This window comes from Pinus tabuliformis, chromosome 4_1 (assembly GCF_031772625.1).
Source record: "Pinus tabuliformis cultivar Carrire ecotype Pingquan chromosome 4_1, CPIR1, whole genome shotgun sequence".
NCBI classification, from domain to species: Eukaryota; Viridiplantae; Streptophyta; class Pinopsida; order Pinales; family Pinaceae; genus Pinus; species Pinus tabuliformis.
In genome coordinates, this window is record NC_142303.1 from 209,242,668 (window position 1) to 209,267,806 (window position 25,139).

The window sequence follows — 25,139 nt, forward strand, 5'->3', positions numbered from 1 at the left end:
TATATCAATTATCATGGGGTATCATAGGGGAAAGTGAACCACTCACCTTGTACACAGCGCACCACTAGGGGAAGGTGAACCACTCACCCTATGGTCGCTTGTTGCTCCAAGAAGCACCCAAGCCCCCCGGAGCTCCTGGAGCTCAACATCCAACTCAAACGGGACCCTCATAAGAGGGTCTCTGCACGACTCCAAGTCGTTCACAGAAGGTTAAGAATTTGACCTTCCATGGGGGCTTTGTAAGAATATTTGCGACCTGTTCATCAATCCCAATGTGACGGAGCCTTATTGCTCCCCGTTGTACCATATCCTAGATAAAGTGGTACCTGATATCAATATGCTTGGAGCGATCATGAAACACGAAATTCTTAGAAAGACAAATCCCACTTTGGTTGTCACAATAACCGATGATGGTATCCAGCACATACCCAAAAAGCTCACTAAAGAGCTTTTTGGTATTGGGATCTTAGTTGTTGTTTGGCCTTGATGATGTCTGGATCCCAGTGTGGGTGTTAGAGTCCCACCCTAACCCCCTTATTTATGTCATGGGATCACGTCATAGTCAAGAGTCAATAAAGCCCATATTAATATTTGTAAGTGGTTAACCCGCAATTAATGATGGGACCACAGTTAGTTGCAAATGGGCGGTAGTATTAGATAGATGGTAAATGGGCGGTAGTATTAGATAGATGGTATTAATAAAACCCACGGTATTGGCCCGTGGTATTGCATGTATGAGTCATATATAAAGGATAGAGACTCCCTGCGAGGAGTATCGTGTCTTGTTTTTGTGATCGAGCTCTGCTCTATTGGAGGTTGCCCCCTCGAAGAGGCCTGTGAACATTTCTCTCTGAATAATAAATCATTGATATTCTATGTTCTGGGTATTTTTCTTCGCATATTCTGTGTTTGGGTATTACTTTGCAGGTTAAGAGCATAACAAGTGGTATGAGAGCACTTTCCAGGGCTCGGTGGGATCTCCAATTTTTAGCAAAAAAAATTTTGGCTAGAGACGTGTTCCAGCGTCTTTAAACCACGGGATCTGTCGTTAAGCGCATAAACCTGCGGATTTGGGGAGGCATGCACGCAGGAAATACAAGAGGTGGTCACGTCTGTTGGACTCCCTTGTAACCCCTGTGGGTACCCCTTCGAGTAGTAGCGCATTAGACAGAACCGCGCACGGACTGTCTTCCACGTACCCTCTGGGTATATAGGAAGCCCCCTAGCTACCTTGAAGCCTCACCATAGATAAACCTTCGGTCGTCTTGTGGCTACAGTACACCGAGAACAGCACTCGGAGAGATTACTCGCCTGTACGATAGGGTAGTCGGGTTGTACGGCTAAGGGTACGGTCGATCCTCCTTAGTTAGAGCCCTGAAACATTGGGCCGAGTACTACTGTCAGACCCTTATGTATATTGCGATCTGTAGCACCTGACACTCCTCAAGACCATAGTTCCCTTTCTATCGGGGGATCACACCTCATCTATTCCAGATCAGCAAGTGCAGCAGCAGCAGACATCAGTCCCGCAACTCTATCAGATCAGCAGCAGCAGTGTTCCACCATTCAGATCTCTCAGATCCGCACAGATCATCACAGTCTTAAATATTTTTTGGAGCAACGCCTATCTTCCCCACAACAAAACAAATGGTTAGCCAAAATGCTGGGATATGATTATGAGATCATTTACAAGAAAGGGAAAGACAACAGGGTAGCAGATGCATTATCGCGCCAATTTGAGGAGGAAAGTAATCTCCTCGCAATTTCCCTTCCCATTCCAGACTGGATTGAAGAGGCTCGCAGGGAATGGTTTTCACACCCAGGGCTCTCCCAACTCATTTCTCATTGCAGGACATTCGGGCTTTCAGAAGACGTATGCTCGCACCAGAAGATCATTCTTTTGGACAGGCATGAAAAAGGACGTCCTTACTTTCGTAGCCGAATGTGATGTCTGTCAACGCCACAAAGGGGAAACCGTCAACACACCAGGCACCTTACAACCATTGCCCATTCCGGCCTCAATTTGGACGGAGGTTTCTATGGATTGCATTACAGGTCTTCCAAAGTTAGGGAACAAGTCAGTCATCATGGTGGTTGTGGACCGACTGTCGAAGTATGCTCATTTCTGCGCCCTACCCCACCCGTTTACACCAACCTTGGTTGCTCAAACTTTCATGGATCAGATCTTCAAATTACATGGCATGCCCACTTCAATAGTGTCCGACCGCGACCCGATCTTCACCAGCAATTTTTGGCAGGAACCCTTCAGACTACAAGGCACTCAACTCAAACTCAGTACTTCATATCATCCACAAACAAATGGTCAAACCGAAGCTGTCAACAAATGTCTAGAAACCTACCTTAGATGTTTCACTTCAGAAAAGCAACACCTTTGGGCACAGTGGTTACCTCTGGCTGAATGGTGGTATAACACCAACTATCATGCTACCACCAAAATGACTCCCTATGAAGCAGTATATGGTCAACTTCCGCCTTCCCCTACTTCTTATCTCAAGGGATGCTCCAAAGTACAAGCAGTGGATCAACTCCTACAACACCGCGCAACCATGCTCGCCCATCTTCACGAGAATCTTCATCAAGCTCAGAACCGCATGAAGCAACAGGCCGACCAACATCGCTCAGAGCGCCAATTTCAAGAAGGGGATCAGGTCTTTTTGAGGCTGCAACCATATAAGCAAACATCACTCAAAGATAAGGGTTGTCAAAAGCTCTCTCCAAAATTCTACGGACCATACCAAGTACTTCAGCGCATTGGAGAAGTAGCTTACAAGTTGGCTTTGCCACCTACGGCAAAAATCCATCCAGTTTTCCATGTATCGTGCCTCAAGAAAGTGATTGGGAACAATTGCCGAGTTCAAACCAGTCTACCTGAGTTAGACGAAGAAGGGTCAATCTGGCTTCAACCTGAACAGGTTCTAGACACCCGAGACAAGCACCTGCGCGGCCGCATGACTAAGGAGGTCCTCGTCAAATGGAAAGACACCTCTCCGGAAGATGCAACTTGGGAACCAGCCACTATTCTTCAGCAGTTTCCGCAGCTTCAATTGAGGACAAGGCTAGTCTTAAGGGGGAGGGCATGTTAGGGTCCCACCCTAACCCCCTTATTTATGTCATGGGATCACGTCATAGTCAAGAGTCAATAAAGCCCATATTAATATTTGTAAGTGGTTAACCCGCAATTAATGATGGGACCACAGTTAGTTGCAAATGGGCGGTAGTATTAGATAGATGGTAAATGGGCGGTAGTATTAGATAGACGGTATTAATAAAACCCACGGTATTGGCCCGTGGTATTGCATGTATGAGTCATATATAAAGGATAGAGACTCCCTGCGAGGAGTATCGTGTCTTGTTTTTGTGATCGAGCTCTGCTCTATTGGAGGTTGCCCCCTCGAAGAGGCCTGTGAACATTTCTCTCTGAATAATAAAATCATTGCTATTCTGTGTTCTGGGTATCTTTTCTTCGCATATTCTATGTTCTGGGTATTTTTCTTCGCATATTCTGTGTTTGGGTATTACTTTGCAGGTTAAGAGCATAACAGTGGGAGGGTATCTTGGTCATGTGGAGCTTTGTTGTTGTTTTTGACCTTGTTGAGATACATAGATCCCTGAGGGTTGGTGTCAGGGCATAGAAGCCTGGATGGTATCTATATTGATACCAGGGTTGTAGCTTGATGGTACCTATAATGGCATGTTGCCTAGATGACACCTTAGTCCCTGACAGTGTCTTAGATCCTTGTACTAGTGTCTTGGAAATGACACTTGGATCCTTAATTTGATGGATCCTTGAAAAGGTGTCATTGACACTTGGATCTTTGATGTGTTGGATACCTTAGCAGTTAGGGTATCCCTAGCATTGCGTATGTTGTTGTACTCTTCTTGGAACATTTCAAATTGAGGTCAACCTTGTATTGATTGAACAATTATCAGTGTTCCACGGGGACGCGTCCCCCAGGGTCAGGTGCGCGCACCCCTCGCACCCCACACCCCCGGGACAGGGGGGACATCTGGGGAAATGTTTCCCCATGTCCCCCTTTTGGGGAGACACGGGGAGACGTAGGGGGGGCATTTCCCCAGTGTGGGGGACGCGACTCCCCAAAAGGGGGACGCCTGGGCATCCCCCCTCAATATGGGCTATGCGTCCCCCGTTAAATTTGCTTGTAAACAATGATTTATGACAAGGAAAACCTAGTATTTGACCATATTTCCATACTAATGCTATGCAATTCATGGTAATGTTAAATTCTTAAAGTAAAAGGAGAATGTCACTTTTACTTAAATTTTTTACATTACCATGAAATGACTCAGGATGTTTGAGAGTGGTTCCAACCTCATTGGATTTCATATGGAGAAAGTAGAATTTTAGATCTCACTCAAAATCCAGCAGACTTAACAGTTTTTCAGGAATTCAGGATTCGATGGATTCCAATGTTTCCATTGCATTTTGTCATGTACAAGGGTATGGAATTAGTATTTAATCAGGAGCACCAAGCCCTCTTTGTACTTTAGAGTGACTTTTAGACTCATCACTCCACTGTTTTTGAGTTTTAGTTATATCAATTTACTATTTCAGTATTCAGATTTCAATATCTATTATAGTCTATTATGCTTAGTACTAATTAGATTCTAGAATGATGAATTCTAATTTTAAATCAATTTAGAATCTAGAATGATGAATTTAATTTTTAAATCAATGTAGATTCTAGAATGGTGAATAATGAATAATGAATATGGATTGGAGTATTTCATTATTGAATCTCGTGATCTATGGATGAATCATGTATGTATTAGTAAGGATGATGAGTATGGATCAATGTATTTCATTATTTAATTCAATTATGTATGTATCATTGTATTTATACTTTCATTATTCAATATGAGTTTTGAAAAATATATATATATATTAAAAAGGAAAAAAAAATAAATATACCCCGACGTCCCCCCGTCCCTCCTAAATTTCCCTAAAATTTGAGGGTACTCCCACACGTCCCCCTTGTGCGTCTCCCCGCACCCATGTCTCCCTGTCCCCAAGTCTTGGTGGAACATTGACAATTATGAATACCCCCCCACGTAAGAGGGAGTGTTGAAAAATGTAACTAGTATCAATCTTCATAATTGTTGTCATGATATAATTATTTACTTGTCAAAAGAAAGAAAGAAAAATACATTGTAAAAGAAAAATTATTTTAAGCATGGGTTTCATGCTTTATTCATTTTATTTCTAGGTCTTACCACCCATTGTATGCTCCTAGGTTTATGTCATAAGTCTTAGTCCTTGTCATTGTGATCAAGACCCTTATTGGGCTTTATGTCCCAAAGAAGAAAAATTATTTCTATATAAATTGGTCATCTACTCCTCCACCATCAAGTCAGCCTACTCACCCTACAAGTCGGCCTTATTGAGGGATTCGACCTCACAAAGAAGACTATAAAAGGCCAAGAGCATTCGACTTTGTGAATATATCCAAGCAAGAAATATGTTCTGAAGTTCTCATAAAAAGGAAAATGTGTGAAGTTAGAAGAAAAGAAGTGGATTCATAGAAAAGGAGGCTAGACTATTTGACAAGAAAAGAACAGTCGAACTTCCCTGAAGGAAAAAATGAAGTTGCAGAATCGAGCTACCGAAGGCCGAAGATTTCAGAAGATAGAAGAGGGTCAAGACCCTTATTGACTTGAATTGAAAGAGATGACTTGTGTTAACCTTTGATGAATTTGACTAGAATTTGACAAGTCTACTTGAGAGGTTGGCTTGATGGATTGGAGGAGGTCTTGTTGGGTCTTGGTTGTCTCATTTGATTTGGTTCTTAAAGAAGAGACGAGAATTTTTGTCGGGTTTTCACCTTGGAGAGAGATTTTGCTGTGGCTGAGTGCCTAAATCTTGTGTCCTTGTTGTTTCGATTTTCATGCATTTATATTTTGGTAGTTGCTTGATGATAAGAAAAATAAAAGAAGACATAAAGAAGACAAGACGAATAAAAGAAATGACAATTAATAATCAAAGACAAGAAAATCTTTTCTGCCTATTTGATTTTCCAACATCCTCTTGAGCATATATCTGATTTTTTTGAGGCACAGATCATTTCTTGGAGGAAAATTCGTTATCTTTTCTAAAGCTTTGTGTGAGGGAATCCATGCATCTACAATAAGATATATCTCTACAGCAATTTGAGGGTTATATCAGCACATTTCAAAGGTTACTTTATCTTATTTTCTGAGGCAGATTGTAGCAGACCTCCTGAGGATACTTTCGGCCTCCTTTTTGTCATAACTTTGTGGCATATTCTGATGCTTTTCTCAGGCAATACGAAGGGCATCTAAGGTTATGAAGTCAAATCTTGTAGGGTAAGTCGTGGTCACATTTTGGTTGATTTTGTTTCCTTGTATACTTGAGAAAGGTTGGTACTGATGCAATAAAAGCTCACACAGTATTGTGTTTGATGAGACCAGAGGCAAAATATCCAACATCAAAAACAATACTCCTATGTTTGATCTGGTAATGTAATGCTCCTGCACACTTCTGCGGTGACAATTCTTCTATTCATATGTCATTTTGTCCTGCATTGGAATCTTGTAAAGAAGTTTCAAAAATTCGCAAGCAAGGTAAGGTGGGGTGATGCACTTCTAGTAGGAAGCTTGCAGTAGAATATAATAATTCGAATTTGTGTATGAGACGCATAAGTCATGATCAAAGGCTATAGATCAGACCTGAGCATTCCTGTGTTCTGTTTGATCAAATTATTCAGATTGATTCGTGTTGATTCAAAATGTAAATGCCCACTAAGTAATGATGTAAGTCTAGTGCTTTCTCCTTGTTCCTGTGCAATAAAGGTTCAATTGTGCAGTGTATAATGTTGCCTGTGACTGCCTGCAATTAAAGGGGTGATGATAAACAGTGAGTGGTGTATGCACTGTTCGAGTGTAGTTTGGGCACAATGTTGTGTGCCTTATGATGAACGAAGTATTATGTCTACTGCTAAGAGTGTTTTTGCAGAGAAATTTCAAGAATGAAAATTATAGCCTGCGTTGGATCAATACACCCCTACACATTATGTGATTAAGATCCAACTGAATACCTATGTGTGAAGTGTGTCAGCCAATACATCCAGCTGACATGTTGTGTGATTAAGAGTGATTTTCCTGTAGCAGATTCTAGCAATGGACTGGTACAAAGGATAAGACTAGTAAGTGAAGCATGAGTGTGTCTAGTATGAAGATTGTTGATCAGGGTTGTTGCTTTTGAACAGCGAATGAGTGTATACTATTGGTTGATGATTTTAGTGATTGAGTTCGTCAAGTGAAATGGTTGGGCAGAATTTATGTTGAACAAATTATTCAAGTAGGTTTTGAATCTTGATTACCATTGCAAAATGTAAACATTTAGGGTTTGCATTGTGCAGCAGAGTATTATTGAGTTGCTTGTTGAGCAGAGTTATTAGCTTTTTAAGAGAAAGATGAAAGCATTAGGGATTGTTTAGTGCTAGGGTTTCACAAGTATTGTATTGCAGATATCAGATTGGTTATGGACTGTTGGGAAAAAGCGGAGGCAGTGACATTGCAGCAGTATATTGGGAGCAGTGACAGAACAATGATGATGATGATCTAGCATAGCGGAAAATAATCTACAACAACAAATGTATCTATCTTAAGGGTGGCAGGGTGGTGCAAGGCGTAGACTGGAGTCTCCTTCAAGTTGGAGCCTGAGAACACTTCAGGGCAGCAAGGTGGTGCTAGGGCAGGTCGGAGCCTATGCAAGGTGTTGGAGCATCCTTTCAGTTGGAGCTGATAAAGCCAGGGCGTTGGAGCGTCCTTAAAGTTGGAGTTGGAAAACCAGGACGTTGGAGTGTCCTTTCAGTTGGAGCTGATAAATCAAGGGGTTGGAGCCTCCTTCTGTCTTGCTGCAATGTGCTTGCAATGCTTCATCGAACTCAAGAGTTGGACCAACTTGACTCTTTTCATTAGCTGTAACAGATTTTGACACCACTACATTACCGTAGCCCTCCTTTCATTGTTTGGATGTGTGCTTCTTTGACTTTCCCATCTCTCTACTTCTGAGATCTGCCTTTCGACTGTTAAGATGCAACTTGTCAGGCCAGGAGTAACTCCATTTGGCAGAAAAACTGATTCGTATTATTCCATCAGGTATGCTATTGTTATATACAAAAGGGTGTGACTGTTCAGTTCATCTCCTGATGACTGTTCACATTCCTAATTTAATTATTTACATGAATTCACCCAATCGTGAGAATTAGGTGTCAACATTCCCCCCCTTAATCTGACAATGTTGTTGAGCAGCAACTTGATCGCTTGGATAGATTCGCAAAAACAAAATCATTTCAAGAATTTGATAATCAGATTCCACATCTTGAAGGGGGGATTCTTATTCTAGATCAACATGTGGAATCTTCTTCTGAAGAACACTCTCCCCCGAATGAAACTCCAACAACAGATGATGCTTTAAATGATGTAATTGATAGAATTGGGAGACTCAATCTTGATTCAGTCCCAACTCAATCAACAGAGCAGCCTGGACCATCTCAGAAAGGTCCCCCAAAGTGGCTGACGAAGACACTTGAAAGTGTTCATCCTGATGAAATTGGAAAAACAGGAACCAGAAATTCAAACCGACAAAATGGAGGTGATGTAGATGACTCTAATTCACCTGTTGATAAGGATGTTTCTTATGATTCTGAATTGAACCTGTCTACAGATTTTGAACCAACTTCCCTTAAAGAAGCTGCTTCTCATGATGAATGGAAAGAAGTGATGCAAAAGGAGTATGATGCCCTCATAAAGAACGACACTTGGAAGTTGGTTGATCCTCCATTTGGACCAAACCAATTCGCTGCAAGTGGGTCTACAAGAACAAGTACAAAGTTGATGGCTCACTTGACAAGCACAAAACTAGGCTTGTGGCAAAAGGTTTTGCACAGAAGGAAGGGGTCGATTATGAGGAAACTTTTGCCCCCACAACAAAATGGGCCACCATCCGGACACTCTTTGCACTAGCAGCTCAGAACGGTTGGAAAGTCCATCAAATGGATGTAAAAACTGCGTTCTTGAATGGAGATCTAAAAGAGAATGTTTTTACGTCCCAGCCTGAAGGATTTGTTGTGAAAGGACATGAACATAAAGTATGCAAACTTGTGAAGTCCTTGTATGGCCTCAAACAAGCACCGCGAGCCTGGTATGAAAAACTAACTGAGCATCTGTTGAAACTCAATTTCAATCATTTTGATCTTGATGATGCAACTTTATTTGTCAAGAAAGTTGGCAAAACAGTTGTATATCTTGTGGTATATGTAGATGATCTTTTAATGACAGGGAACAATGAAAGCTACATTGCATTCATAAAGAAGGAATTGGGAAAAAGTTTTGAAATGACTGATTTGGGCTATGTTCATTACTATCTTGGCATTGAAGTAACCCAACATCCAAAGTCCATATTTCTTTCTCAAAATAAATACATTGAAGATTTGTTGAACAGGTTTGACATGACAGAATGCAATCCTCTTACTACTCCAATGGAACAAAACTTGAAGCTCACATCTATTGAAGGAAAGGAATTTGAGGATGCAACAAAGTATATACTATAGACAACTTGTAGGAAGTCTCAACTACCTAACTACCACCAGACCAGACATTTCATTTGTTGTTGGAATCCTCTCCAGGTTTATGCAAAAGCCTTGTGAGGGACATTGGTCTGCTGCAAAAAGAGTTCTAAAGTACTTGAAGGGAACTCAAGACTTTGGAATCAAGTACACACAAGTGGATGACTTCAGTTTAATCGGATACTCTGATTCAAACTTCGATGGAGACAAAGAAACTGGGGTATCTACTTCAGGATATGCTATGAGTCTTGGATTAGGAGCTGTCTCCTGGAGATCACGCAAACAATCAGTTCCAGCAGATTCCACAACAGAAGCAGAATACGTGGCAGCAGCTGAAGCAATAAAAGAAATTGTGTGGCTCAGGAAAATTCTTGAAGATTTGCAGGTAAAACAAGTACAATCAACTCCACTCATGATTGACAACACCTCTGCAATAAAGTTGGCCAAGAACCCAAAGTTCCATGATCGAACAAAGCACATCAATACTAAATATCATCTGATCCGACATCATGTTGAGGCCAAAACAATCCATCTCCGTCATTGTTCCACAAATGAGCAAATTGCAGACATCTTCACCAAAGCGCTTGAAAGAGAAAAGCTTGAAAGATTCAAAATGATGCTTGGATTCACCAACATCCCTTCAGATTAAGGGGGGAATGTTGACACCTAATCCTCACGATTAGGTGAATTCATGTAAATAATTAAATTAGGAATGTGAACAGTCATCAGGAGATGAACTGAACAGTCACACCCTTTTGTATATAACAATAACATACCTGATGGAATAATACGAATCAATTTTTCTGCCAAATGGAGTTACCCCTGGCAGAGAAACTGATTCGTATTATTCCATCAAGTATGTTATTGTTATATACAAAAGGGTGTGACTGTTCAGTTCATCTCCTGATGACTGTTCACATTCCTAATTTAATTATTTACATGAATTCACCCAATCGTGAGGATTAGGTGTCAACACAACTAAAGGAACTCACTCTGATACCAATTGTTGGAAATACTAGGAGGGGGGTGAATCAGTGTTTCCACTAGCGAAAACCTTGGAAACAAGAATGTTTTCCTATAATTTATATGCACTAAATATTCTACTATATCACTACCACCTAAATCCCTTGTCCCCAATTCGTAGCCACACATGAGGTTCAGAGACAATGTATTTTCTAAAAAAGGTTTTGCTGGCATACTTCGTCATATCCTTTTGTCTCGATTGCATTCAACAAAGAATATCATGCAGAACAATTTCAATCCTCTTCGTGGATCCCTTGAGGTGGAATGGTGATATTTTTAGAAATAACTAGATGATTAGAAAGCACAATAAAGCTTTTTGGAGTACTTCTCATTTGGCAGGACTTTTTCTATGGAGGAGAAGTGAAGCTACCTTTCGTGCCTTGCAATAATGCACCCAAGTTCAAGTTTCAATATATGAGAAATTTCAACATTGAAGCTTGACTTAGCCAATCAAATTTCATCTAGAAATGTTATTTATAGTTATAGAAATTGATAGCTTAGATTGTGGAGCTAAGGTTAATAGTTATCTGTACTCACTTATATGGTAGAAGGTGGCACTGTGAATTTTTAACATATGTCGCTCATGGCATATTTATTTATTTATTTATTAAAAATATAGAAAAAAATTCCGGAAAATGAAACATGCATAACAAAATTAGTTAAATTTCTTTTTGCATATATAAGCTAAGATGAAGGTGCAAATCAGTCATCTAAAATACAATCGGTGATATAAATCAGAAACATCTGGAGCTACCAACAAATTCTCAAAATAATAAGCTACTCAATCGAAGGGTGTTTTGGGTATACCTCATGTGGATCACCACCATTTTTAAACATTAGATACACTTTGCGCATGACAGGTCTTGGATCTGGACCAACCTGCAAATAATAATTAAGATGCTGTGAGTTTTTTTCATGAAAACTGTTCTATAGATGGACCAACCTGCAAATAATAATTAAGATCACCAATTACAGTTTGAGAAGCCGAGAATATAAAGAGCTAAACACCTTTATCCTTCATATGAATATAAATAGCTCAAGCTAATCATGCTCAACGCATCTCAATTGTGAATTGAGATCCCTAGATGATAGACTCACTTTTAAGTCCGAAACGTTGGGTTAAAAAACAAATAACAGGTTTTCCCACATTTATTTAAAAAATCAATATACCTGTATGGACTCTCTCTTTCTCAATAATTAAGATACTATGAGTTTTTTGATGAAAGATATTCTAACAATTTTATATTAAAGCAAACATATTAACAATCTCATCAAACAAGCAGATAATTAGATCCCTTCTCAACCATATTTTCACAGCCTTTAAATACTATGACAAATATCCCTACCATACCCCAATAATTCACATTCAGTATACATAGCAATGAAGAGATTAATTGTGTAAAGTTTGAAGTTGAATCCCTTCGTTGTTGAACTTAAGATAGATCTCTGGACCTCAAAATGCATTCTATGATTGTGTGGGCAAACCAACTCAACACAAAGTTCAATACATGAAACGAAGTATTGTATGCCACCACTCTTCAAACAACCAAATATGAATTATCATCGTAATATGTGCCTATTGAGGTGTAATTTGTGTATTATCTATCTATTTGTGTTGTAAATAATTATTATTGATAATCTTGTTACCACACAATCTAGCAGGGACCTAGGAGGGGAACCTATGGGACAACTAATAGATCAAGTGACAACGATGGGACAAAGACCCACTGTCACCTCAGTCAATGTCCCCTGCGCTTTATGGAATTTCACTGATGGGAGGAGTCCTAGTAGGAGGGAAATCACTAGGATTGAAGTGATTTCACAAATCCCATTCAAGGAGAGACACAATAAAGGCTTAATGCTTCAAGGAAGCTAATTCGCTCTCCAAGAAAGACCTTGGGTGAGAAGATCAAGACCTAGGGTTTGAGATATGCAATGGTAATGTGTATTTCTAAGGTCAAGACTCCAGAAGATGAGATATGTCCTCTCAAGAAGCCTTATGTGATGATTTGACACTTTAAAAGGCTCTTTGCTCCTCTTGAGAAACCTAATAAGGATTTACACTAGACCTAGGGTTTAATAAATAAGCGTGGGAAGAAATGCTTCCAAAGTGCTCACTAGGTCAAGGGAAGGGAGGAGAAAGGGTTTCTTATGATTTATTCCACCGAATACAAAGCTCATACAACCCTCAAGAAAGCCACCTATCCAAGGAAATAAAAGCTATGTTTCCCTTCTAGGGCACAAGAATTTATGGATAAATCACCGTGAGAAATCAACCAAAATTGGAGATCCTCTAGACAAGACCACAAAGAAGAGTTATGTCTAAACAGAATCCACAAATTCCTCCTCTAGAGGATTTTACTTGAAGCCCTAGCTAGTCGTCCTAGGAAAGTGGGGCCAAAAATTTGAAGGGGAGAAAAGATAGAGAAAGGAAGAATAGATCACCAAACTTCTTGGACCAGTGCTTAGTCCCTTGGGCTATGGAATCTAAGATGTGTCAAAATTGGCCAAAACCGTCCTTTAGGAGGCTAAAGATTGATGCCCTAGCAACCAACCTTTAACATTTACCCACCCAAGATTTATGGAGTTTCATGGAAGAAAAACAAAATCTCGTCCACTAAGAACATTCATCAATTGTCATGCAATGAGTAACATATGTAGTTGCCAACCAAATAGCTTTCCAAAATATTATTCAACAAATTAGGGTACAAAAGCATTAACTAGTTGCAACAATTCCATACATTAAACATTAAATGAAAATATGATATATCCATCCACAAATCATGAAGTAGCTCCAAAGAAGATCGAAATTTTAGCTCCAAATATCAAAATGCATCAAAGAGTCTCCACTAGCATCCAAGAGAAAAAGTGTGAAATCTCTTACAAGAGAAGAATCCAAGTGATGATGATGAGTTCTCACAAATGAGACTCTCTTCTATTTATATGAGTCTCTCTAAATCGAATTAGCCTAAAAAGCCCACAAAATTATAAAATAATGTGCTAGAAACAAGCCTTGGTCACAAGCCGACCAAATAGCTATCCCAAGTTATGAAAAAGCCATCCATAAGTAAGCCAAATTGATGACATCATGATGTAGAAGGGTTTTTGGAGGGCCTAGTTGAGTCCTCTAAGTGCCATGATGAGAGAGAGGGCTCCAATAAAGATGAATTAGAAGATGGCACCTAATTTTCCATATAAGTCATCATGTGGGGCCCCAAAGTGGGTTTGGGGCACATCTGTTGGTCTCATGGGTCTCCAAATGTCTAACAACCTATCTCAAATCACGAACAACATAGCAATATTAGCATGCATGTGAGGCATGCATGTAATAGCTATATATGCATGCATCATATACATTGCACTAGTATATATATATATATATATATATATATATATATATATATCGACTATTCATGGAGAATGTCTAAATATAAAATAAATGAATTAATTATCAAAAGTGTTAATTAAATACCTAATTCTCGTAAATAGAAGGAATATACATTTAGTAAGAAATATAGTTGAGTTTATTCATAGGTTTACCAGCTCATATATAACCCAAAATGTATATTAAATAAACTAAACCCATAAACCTTATTATTAAACCTAATATGTTATAAACATAAAATAATATTTAATATTTAAAATCATTATGGCCATATACTATTTAATAAATTAAAATACCAACCGTCATAATTAAAAGTGATACCACTCGATGTTGTAAGAGGATATGATTATTTAATATTTAAAATCATTATGGCCATATACTATTTAATAAATTAAAATACCAACCGTCATAATTAAAAGTGATACAACTCGATGTTGTAAGAGGATATGATTCAATTAAAGGAAAGAAGCATGACAAAGCAACCACCGCTTAACAAAAAAATAATAAACTTTCATAAAGGCAGTGAAAGGATACGTAGAGGTGAAGGGACCTCTACTATTTAAAGAGAGGAAGGAGGATTTCAAGGGGGGGAAATATACAAAGAAACATAGTTTTAAAAACCGTTCCGGTCCAACCGGTTACCGGCCTAACCGGCCGGTTGGGAGGCTCACCGGTCAGAACCGGTGAAAAAACCCGGTTAGAAGCCCCATGTGCCCGGAAAATTGACCTAACCGGTAAAAACCGGCCGGTTTAGGTCAAAACCGGCCGGTTTATTGCTAACCGGCCGGTTTTGTCCTAAACCGGCCGGTTTATGGACAGCCCACTGAAACATGACAAAAAAATGCAGTTGTTTAGTGGTTTAGTGGTTTAGGGGTTATGATTTTCATGACTTTATCAATAGGAATGATACATGTTCTAGATACTTCATCTCTCAAACCTTACTACAATTTTCTAAGTTCTTAAAATATCACTGCAATTCGGGAAAATTGAAATACCATTGTAATTCAGACCTTTGTAATCCACTAAAATCTTCAGACCTTCTTTAGTATCATTATAGTTTCGGACCTCTATTAACCAAGGAAGATTTTGTACCTCTGCAATGTTATTAGGCCTACAATCTTCGGACTTCTATACGAAGTTACTGTGATTCTTGGGTTTCTGTAATACTCCGGACTTTGGATCTTTGTGATTCTTGGGTCTCTGAAATACACCAGACTTTGAACCTCTATGATTCTCGTGTCTCTGAAACACCTCAGACTTTGGACCTCTATGCAGACCTATTTTAATTTAGGGGCAGACTTTTTGTCTGTCATTTGGTTCTCTTCTTTTGTATAAGCTTCTTGCTAGTCTTGTTATACTTGATCTCCAAATGATCAAGCTACAGATGAAATAGTGATATTTCCAGCTACCAAGGATACAAACCATAGCTTTGATACCATGTTGGAAAATGGTTAGGGCAACATATTAAACCTAACATTTTCCTTAGATGAAATTTACTTGTGATATTAATATCTTCTTAGTGGTTTAGAGCCTCATTGCTTATGTATTTTGTCGATGATATGTATTGCACTCGGTGCCATTTTGATATATTCACCTTTACATGGTATATAAATGAGCAATCTTTGCATATTTTGTCTCTATTGGCTTGGAATCATGCTTTTAAATCTTAAAAATAGTTTTTTTCATTAAAAAATAATTATTTAATGTATTTTTCTAAAACCGGTTCGTTTAGACCAAACCAGTCCCGGTTAGACCGGTTCCGGTCGGTAAACCGGTTCATTAGGTGGACCGGTCCGATCACCGGTTCCGGTTTTAAAAACACTGCAAAGAAAGGGAAAAATAAATATAAATTTGTTGAAGGGATGAGCTAGGGGCTGGATTTTGGAACTGAAAATTGGAAAATCTTCAACTGTTCTTGGAGTTTTGGGCATGGGGGCTAGTGGACTTCCATTTCGAAGTTCTCTAGATCTGGGAACCGCAAAGGCTGATCCCAAATAGGCAGGGAGGAATCAATTGGTTTGGTAACAAAACCAGAAAACTTATAGCAATGTGATCGACACAAGATGGGAGACTCAGGTACGTAAATGCATTTAATTTGATAGAATTAACTTGATAGAATTTTACAAAAGAAACTTGTCAATCTAATTGAAATTTAATAGCAGTCTTTACATTTGGTATCAGAGCAAGTTTAAATCCTTTCGACCTCATAGGCCCTACGCATCATGTAATTTTCTGTTGAACTGCTGAACTGCTGCGTGAAATTTTTATCAAATAAGTAATTTAGGATTCATTTTTTTTCTTTCTGGAGAACCCTTTAAGTTAGAAGCAACTTTTATTGGCCTTAGATATCTTCTCTATTCCTTTCTCCTAAGTTTAGGCAGGCTAGATAGTATCCCTAACTCCACACAGACAATATGGTTTTTGCTATCACAGTTGTCCTATCTTTGAAAGTAGAATTAACCCTCTCCACTCTTGACTGACTGTTATATAAAAAAAAATATACTGTTAGCTCAGCAATAAGAAGATAAATGAGGCATGGAAACAAAAGTCTTGAAGCATCTTTCAGCAAATTTGGAAGAGTGATAGATGGAATAAAAGTTATATCTTCCAGAATCCAATGGATGAGTATAAAAAAAATATATAACTTAGAATTTCCCCAGCGTAAAAAGGAATTCAAACAATATCTGTCCCATGAAAAGTGCTTCACTCTAAGCCACCGAGTTACTAAAAATATTAGAACAGAGAAGGGAAGAACTGCAACCAAAATTGTCATAGCAAAATGCATGGATATACTATCAAAGATTGTAGAAGAATAGGTCATTTGCATTGAGTGAATAACTATTTCTTTTAAGACCCCAATTACTCCAATGACACCAAGAAGAGTGTTTAGTATCAGAAAGAAGAGTGCCTTGAAAACCATAGACTCATTCTGAATAGCAGACTGAAGAGTTAAGACTCCCATTGAAGCCAGAAGAAAATTCGCCACTCCTCCCTCGACAAGAATAAAACTGTTTGAAAGAAAATTGCCTGCACGCATCATGACAATAGAAACAACACCACACAACTCATAGAGCGCTCCACACAACATAACGCTTCCGAGAGAAGGAGAGAAAGAAAACCATTAAGCTAGCAAAATCAAGATGACAAAGCATTCTGGATTCACCTGTTTATTGAACAGAGAAGGAAATTATTTTCAGATCATGACCAGTAGAGATTATAATATAATTTTTAAACTACAGAGATTAGGCCTGAGATTTCAATAAAAAGAATATCAAAATACAAGATGGAAATAGGAACAAAAATTACCAAGGGTGTGCGAGGACACAAGATGACGAACTATTCAGTCTAGGTTGAATGCAAAGTATCTTTCTGCCTCCAATTGCTTTAGCATTCCTCTTCTTTTTGAGGATTTGCTGACTCAGGAAGCTCAACTGATTAATAATGGCAGTGAAATGTCTGTGCAGGACCATTCCTGGAGTCATGAGCATTGTTTGTGTTAAATGACTCTACATTTGAAGGATTGCAATACGGAGTTGAGTATGTTGAGTAACCGGGGAGCATTGCAACTCTAAGTGGAATAGTCGACCCGAGACTTTTAGAAAAACACGAGAAAAATAGATTGAGGCTGTAAAGACCATTTACTGAACTTCGAAAATAACCAGATCTAGATACAGTAATAACCAAAACAGAACAGAAATACAGTAACTATAAGGAATTTCGAACACCTACCTGAACTGCTGCCTGCTCCGATGTAGTTGATGTAGTTGATGACGCCGCGGTTATTCTGATCCGATTACCGGGAAACCAATTCCTCCCAGCCAATCCAGTGAGCTTCTCACCGAAGCTCACTGCCCCCGTGCCCAGAACCTCAGATCAATGTAAAGCTCCCTCTCTGGTTTAAACTCCTGATTTCCTGGTTCTCCTCCTCTTCACTCTCCGTTTTTTTGTCCCCCCCTTCTCAGCCATATCTCGGTGATCTTATAGTCAGGGCTAAGCGGTGGCCGCCCTGTACACCGACTCCACCGCTTACTCTCGCGGTGACAGCTTCCTCCAGCTGTGAGTCATCCTCCCGTACAGAAGCTTCTGCTTTGCTTTATGTTTAGATATTTTGAGCGATGGTTTATATTTATAAGGTTGGAGGTAATATAACATTTGATCATCATATACATATTAATACTATTATGTTATATGACATACTTTATACTACTTGATTATATTGATATGTACCTTATATATATATATATATACTTTGTTTTATTTATATATATATTTTTTCTAATATATAAAGTTTATTTATGTTTGCTTTAATAAAACTTTAAAACTTTAGATTAATTAATTAATTATTGATACCATACTAAATCTTTATTCTATTTTATAATTATCATTTTTATTCCTTTATTATTATATTTTAGTATTATTATTTTTTATACAGGGGCACATAATATGTGCAATTAAAGATGGGTCGTTACATACACTCCCCCTTCAGAAAACTTCGTCCCGAAGTTAGAGAGTTTTAAGTTTATGATTTTGATGGATAAATTTTACCGTATCCAAGTTCCCAAGCTATTCTAAAATCATCCTATCCTTCCTAATCTCTTCCGCTCCCATCCTATCCGTCCTCTACTGGAGTATGCCATGGCGTCAGTTTTACTGACCTAACCATTCATAAACTCTAAGGTGGCAGCGTCGATTATACCGACCTGATTCCCAGTAGGCATCCGGCAGTCATCATCACACGTCTAGGGGAGCGTGATTCACACAGTCCTCCCATGACCCCAGGGTTTGGAGGATAAACGGTGGGCAACACCTCCACCCCTCTCAATAGAACTTAGGGCTAACACCCTATCATAGAATCACTTGGAGCTTTAATTGTTCTGAGGTTCTGTCATCACGTGGTCATCCCGGTAATTGGATACTTGAATCTGCAATCATACACTCACTCATGCATTCGTAAAATGTGCATCAGCATATTCAAAATAACTCATGTATTATCCACATATGATACTACAGTATAACATATTTCACCATTTTCTATGCATGTCTTTTGACTCCTCTCTAAAATGCATTCACTTCCTGATTTCTATGCCATTGATCATATTGACATGTAAAAACAAAACAGATTTACAATATCTTAATTTCTATTAGAAGTAAAATCCTTTAACTGTCTTAACTTTCTTTCGACAACTATAATTTAATAAAATGAACCACATATATCGTTTTGGTATCCATGTACCAACAGAAATTTAAACATATATTATGTCACAAAATTTCACGTTTATTTATAATCATTCAAAAATGTTTTTGGGTCTCTGATTGCAGTAAAGTAAATATATACTAAACATAGTTTAAAGTTCTTTTAAAATTGACATAGATTAGGGTATCTTTGACATATGTCCTCAGTATTTTCCCAAGTTGCTGATCCATAACATACATTCACAACATGTCTTCAAGTACTTGATTTACTCTTTCAGTCGGCCCATCAGTCTCAGGATGGTAAGCAGTGCTTAAATTTAACTGAGTACCTACGGCTGGCTGTATGCAAGTCCAGAATCTAGAAGTGAATCGCGAATCTCTATCGGATATAATCTTCTTAGGTACTCCATGAAATCTAATAACTTCATTTATGAATACTCGAGCTATGTCAGCAACATCGTCATCCTTATAAAGAGATAGGCATCGAAGAGTGAGATTTTCTCTCAGCCCTTGACTCCGAGAAAGGACAAAAAAATGGCAGTTTTCAAACCTACGTCTCAGGTTATTTAAAACTACATAAGACTACAAAGCAACCAAACTGACTATTGATTTGAAACATATTCATCTGGTTTATCAAATGGATCTTCACAGGTAAATAGGAGAAATGTTACGCAAAAGCTTAGCTAATACAGCTACTAATGCTTTAAAATTAGAAAATATGTTAACCAAAGGACCAACCAGTTGAAACAAGAGAAAATTTCCACGAAAACAAAACAGATGAGAATAGATAATTTGGAGCAGATTGTAATCAAATTGGGTGCAAATCCAAATGATTCCTCTTCAATACAAACCTTGATTAGACCAAGAGTTACAGATATTCAAGTGCTCAGGAGAAAACTCAAAATATCAGCTCTAGAATATGTCCAAACACCAGAGACAGTACAGAAAGAGAAACAACAATTGTTATCCCTGATTATCGACCAAAATAAACAGATATGAAAACAGGATCAAAAGTTAAGTAAAAGAGAAGAGTGAGCATATATGTGCAGCAATCACAACTGGAGCAACGACTACAGAGGGGGATCCATCAGAGAAGTTAGCAGAGACTTTGTCACGTCTAAGCATTTAATACCAAGAAATTGAAAATTTCAAAAAGATGCCTTCTATAAAGAATAATGAGATAAGGGATTTCAAGGATGATTTAGTAGATAAAAATGCGATCATCAATAAGGAGCAAGAAATAAAGGCTAAAATGCAAAAAGAATTTGACTAGTTCAGGAACCAATTAACAGGTACACAGTCACTGATTGAAGCCTAAGAAGTTACTTTAAGATGAAATAATTAATAATGTTGCTGAAAAGTGGGAATCAATTCTTGTGATTGGAGAAGAAGCACTATTGTTACAGAATACAGAGCGGTCAATTAAGACAGGTTCAAGCTCATTTGGGAGACAAACTACAAATTGCTATAACTGGTAAAATATCTGAATTCCAAGAGTAAAGAACAACTCAGAAAAGCAAGTGTGCAGGACAGGACTCTGGTGTTTATGGAGGCCAACAAAATAATTATTAAAAAGAAATTTTATACAACAAGTACAAGATAAATCTAAGTTGGTCAAAAAGTAGGTTGATGCTTTTTAATGCAAAACTTCACATTTTGGAAGCAATGGGAATGCCATCCTGCTGGGATAAGGAAGGAAAATTATTACCTCCAAATGTTTACAGGTATCCGTTCCTTAAGTCAAGGCAGATTCAAGTGATTTCTTAGATATGACTGGCAAATTGAGTGGACATGATTAGTGGATAAAATGATGAATGACTTTTACATTCAATGTCAAGTTCAAATGGTGTTTCCTACTGTACCAGCGTATCAAAATAGACTGAGTTCGATTATCTTATAATTATCCAGCCGGATCAGAATGGGAATGGTTGATCAAATTGGGTCCATAAGTTTCTCAACCACTACAACAGAGTTCATTATTCAGCTAAAGTAGGACAGATGACCGCTTATGATTGGACCGTGGAAGACATTTTCTCTGTAAAGACCATTTACTGAACTTCGAAAATAACCAGATCTAGATACAGTAATAACCAAAACAGAACAGAAATACAGTAAATACGGTAATAACCAAAACAGAACAGAAATACAGTAACTATAAGGAATTTCGAACACCTACCTGAACTGCTGCCTGCTCCGATGTAGTTGATGTAGTTGATGACGCCGCAGTTATTCTGATCCGATTACCGAGAAACCAATTCCTCCCAGCCAATCCAGTGAGCTTCTCACCGAAGCTCACTGCCCCCGTGCCCAGAACCTCAGATCAATGTAAAGCTCCCTCTCTGGTTTAAACTCCTGATTTCCTGGTTCTCCTCCTCTTCACTCTCCGTTTTTCTGTCCCCCCCTTCTCAGCCATATCTCGGTGATCTTATAGTCAGGGCTAAGCGGTGGCCGCCCTGTACACCGACTCCACCGCTTACTCTCGCGGTGACAGCTTCCTCCAGCTGTGAGTCATCCTCCCGTACAGAAGCTTCTGCTTTGCTTTATGTTTAGATATTTTGAGCGATGGTTTATATTTATAAGGTTGGAGGTAATATAACATTTGATCATCATATACATATTAATACTATTATGTTATATGACATACTTTATACTACTTGATTATATTGATATGTACCTTATATATATATATACTTTGTTTTATTTATATATATATTTTTTCTAATATATAAAGTTTATTTATGTTTGCTTTAATAAAACTTTAAAACTTTAGATTAATTAATTAATTATTGATACCATACTAAATCTTTATTCTATTTTATAATTATCATTTTTATTCCTTTATTATTATATTTTAGTATTATTTTTTTTTATACAGGGGCACATAATATGTGCAATTAAAGATGGGTCGTTACAGAGGCACTATTTGATCCTGTCATTGACAAATTAGTTCATGTTGCCATAAAGAACTATTGAGGAGAAAGTTAACCTGAAAATGAGTATCAAATTTTTTTCAATAGGCAAGTCAGCCTGAAAATGTGCATATCAAAATTAAAACGGTATAATAGGGTTTCAAGATTTCGACCAATGAGAAGGTAAAAGAACAGAACTAAAATAAATAAATAAAAAAATAAAAAATTATAATATGGAGTCAGCTTATGCCTGTAATTCCAATACAATGAATGTTAAAATACAGAAAATATAAGTAAAATTCATAACCTAAGCGTAAAGGAGGACAGAAGAAGCCAAAAAAATACATCGAGATAGAATGAACAGAGTCCTTCCACCTCCAACAACACCGGTTTGCGCGTTCAACCTGTTCTTTTTTTTTCCAGGAGGTGAACAGCCAAAAACTGGCAGTGATCTAGTGTGCATAATTGAGTAACAATCATTTGAGGAGTTTGCATTGCTTAGCTTATTGTTTGATCAAGATCACTGTTTGGGATGCTTGGATCCCTCATATTCTTCAGAACAGTCCCCATTGCTTATATCCAACATATTGTAATGATCAATTATCATCGCTATAAACCCGGCTACAGATCCAACTCGATCAGGTAGAGACAAGTAAGCCTTGTTCATGCTGTAGAGAGTTGCGACCATTTCAGCGGTTCTACTATGGCTAGATGAAGCCACCTTCTTCTAATCCATCCCATATTTGTGGTAAGCCTTGTAAAAATTTTCTAGCTCCTTCTTACTCCATTGAGAGCCCAACATATCTGACAGTTTGCGCTTCCGTGGCACGCATTTAGTTGGTCTTCCTTCTTCATTTTGGTCTAGAGTCTCCCTCCTGTATATCGACGGTGTGTTTCTTTGTTTTCTTATGGAGGCCATTTGTCGCATTGAACCGCAACTCTTGCCTTGACGAAAAACCCTCGATTCACCTAATCAAATTAGGACGCTTAAATCTCAAAGCTTCATCTTATAGACTAAACCAACTTTATAAGGTTTGCTCAGCCCATCAATCCCTAGCATTCAAAGCCAAGAAAATCATCTGTCCAGCTTTTCTGATTTTTTTTTGGTTTCTTTTGAGTACCAAATGTTGCAGGTGGTGTATTCCCAAACGGACAGCGATGATTACCCCACAAGTGTATGATGTTGCGAGCGATTTGTGTACAAAATATAGACGAGTTTAATAGATTTTTTATTGTTGTCACGATCTATGGCCACTTGGTGGAAGATGCGTGAACAAACCGAGCTGTAGATGTAATCGTGTTACTATATTGTGCTAACTTATAATACTACGTGTAAAGATGGGACAAAGGTGAGTGTGCTAACAAAGCATGAGCGACAGACAAATATCTAATGGCCAAGTAAAAAAAAAAGGGTTAATGCCGTGTCAGTGAAAGGGTAGTGCAGCTGTTCCAAAAAAAAAAAATCAAATCCTCTTAAATTGAGATAATAAAGTAATCAGTTAAGATGCCCAATAGTGCTTGCCACAGTGCTATCATATTTAGTTTTGCTTTTATTCCCTATGAATATAGTTAGCATCTTTAGGGGTACAGAAGTGTACAATATTATTAATATGTGGTTGAACACATTTTCAAGGTTTGACTATATATCACTTCAATTGCATTTTCGAAATAGAAATCTTTCGCTGTTTAGTTTATTGCAATCACAATAAGTTAATATTTTTATTTATGATTAAAATTTCTTTTAATCATAATTTTAAATTAATTATAATATTAATATTTTGAAGTCATTTGTTTACAACATTTTTACATTCAATAAAAGAAGGCAAAATCTATCCAACGATGTGAGTTGTGAAATAAAAAGGCAATATGGGCGCATATATATATATCTATATATATATATAACGTGACAAGAGTAATGCGGTGGATACTTGGGTAGTGTATATATACTTGTAGATGCATTGATACACATTCTAGCAAAGCCATGCCTTTTGTTAAAGACCATTGATTATTGTGAAACTGGCGATACATCTAAAGGTCTTAAAATAAAGATAGAATAAAATTAAGGAATAGACACATTTATCTTGACCTAAATCACAATGTGATAGCTATGACGACACTTGACATAAAGTCACATAAATAAAAAATAATAAATAAATGAAAAAAAAAATGTGCAGATTACAACGAATGAGCCATCACTGTCACTGTCGGTAATCATACTTTTATAGTGCTACATACAATTTGGTATCATTTTGTGCATAGACAACCAAGTCATATAATTTGTGGACCTAGTTGGAAGGCATGTAGTGAAACTCCAGTCACCTTAAAAAGGATCTGAGAATCATGTGTAGAAGGAAAAGTCCTATAGTAGTATCAAGTCATAAAGTCATCATCTCTATAATTTAATAAGAGTCTGCGCTTATATATATGCTCAAGAGATCCGAACCTTAACAGCAATAGAGAAATTCAACTGTTGAATAGAATCATAGTGTTTATGAGATACAACAAGCCTATTCAAGAAGACTATGTTCACTGATTGATAATTCCCTATTCAAATGGTCTATCTCAGAATCATAAATCAGTCTTTAAAGCTCGTTAAAACTTAAAATAAGCCTACATCTTTTGATAAATAGTTAAATCTATGACAGAATCCCTAGACCAAGAGTCTAATCTGCAAAAGAAAGCTACAAGGACCAGATTTACTACAGAGAAGCAGTAAAGGAGATCTCTGGATAGTCCTCTACTACAAACAAGGAAGAGCATCAAGCATATAATCTTTCTCTACAGGAAATTTCTATACCTATAGCAGCTCCTAGAAGTTGAAAAGTAGTGATATTGTCTCTTGTTCGTGTTTGATTCTTTTGGAAGAAAATCCTTGGTAGAAGCAACTAGTATCTTGAACTAGCCTTGAGCAGGCCAAGGTTTTTAATAATAAATATCAGTCTTTACATTTTTAAGTTTGTAAAAGTTCTTCTGTGAAACGTTTCTTCAAGTTTGTGTGAA

General features: G+C 37.8%; 1 protein-coding gene across 5 annotated transcripts in view; it reads right to left on the bottom strand.

The window, feature by feature from the left end:
* Nucleotides 1-25,139, bottom strand: part of LOC149174949 (uncharacterized) — a 165,036-nt gene that overhangs the window by 74,482 nt on the left and 65,415 nt on the right. For all 5 annotated transcript variants that reach the window (XM_089419465.1, XM_089419463.1, XM_089419467.1 and 2 more), the window contains exon 5: nucleotides 11,460-11,531. In XM_089419465.1, coding sequence (XP_089275591.1) covers nucleotides 11,460-11,531 — 72 coding nt within the window. The remainder of the gene's footprint in view (nucleotides 1-11,459; nucleotides 11,532-25,139) is intronic.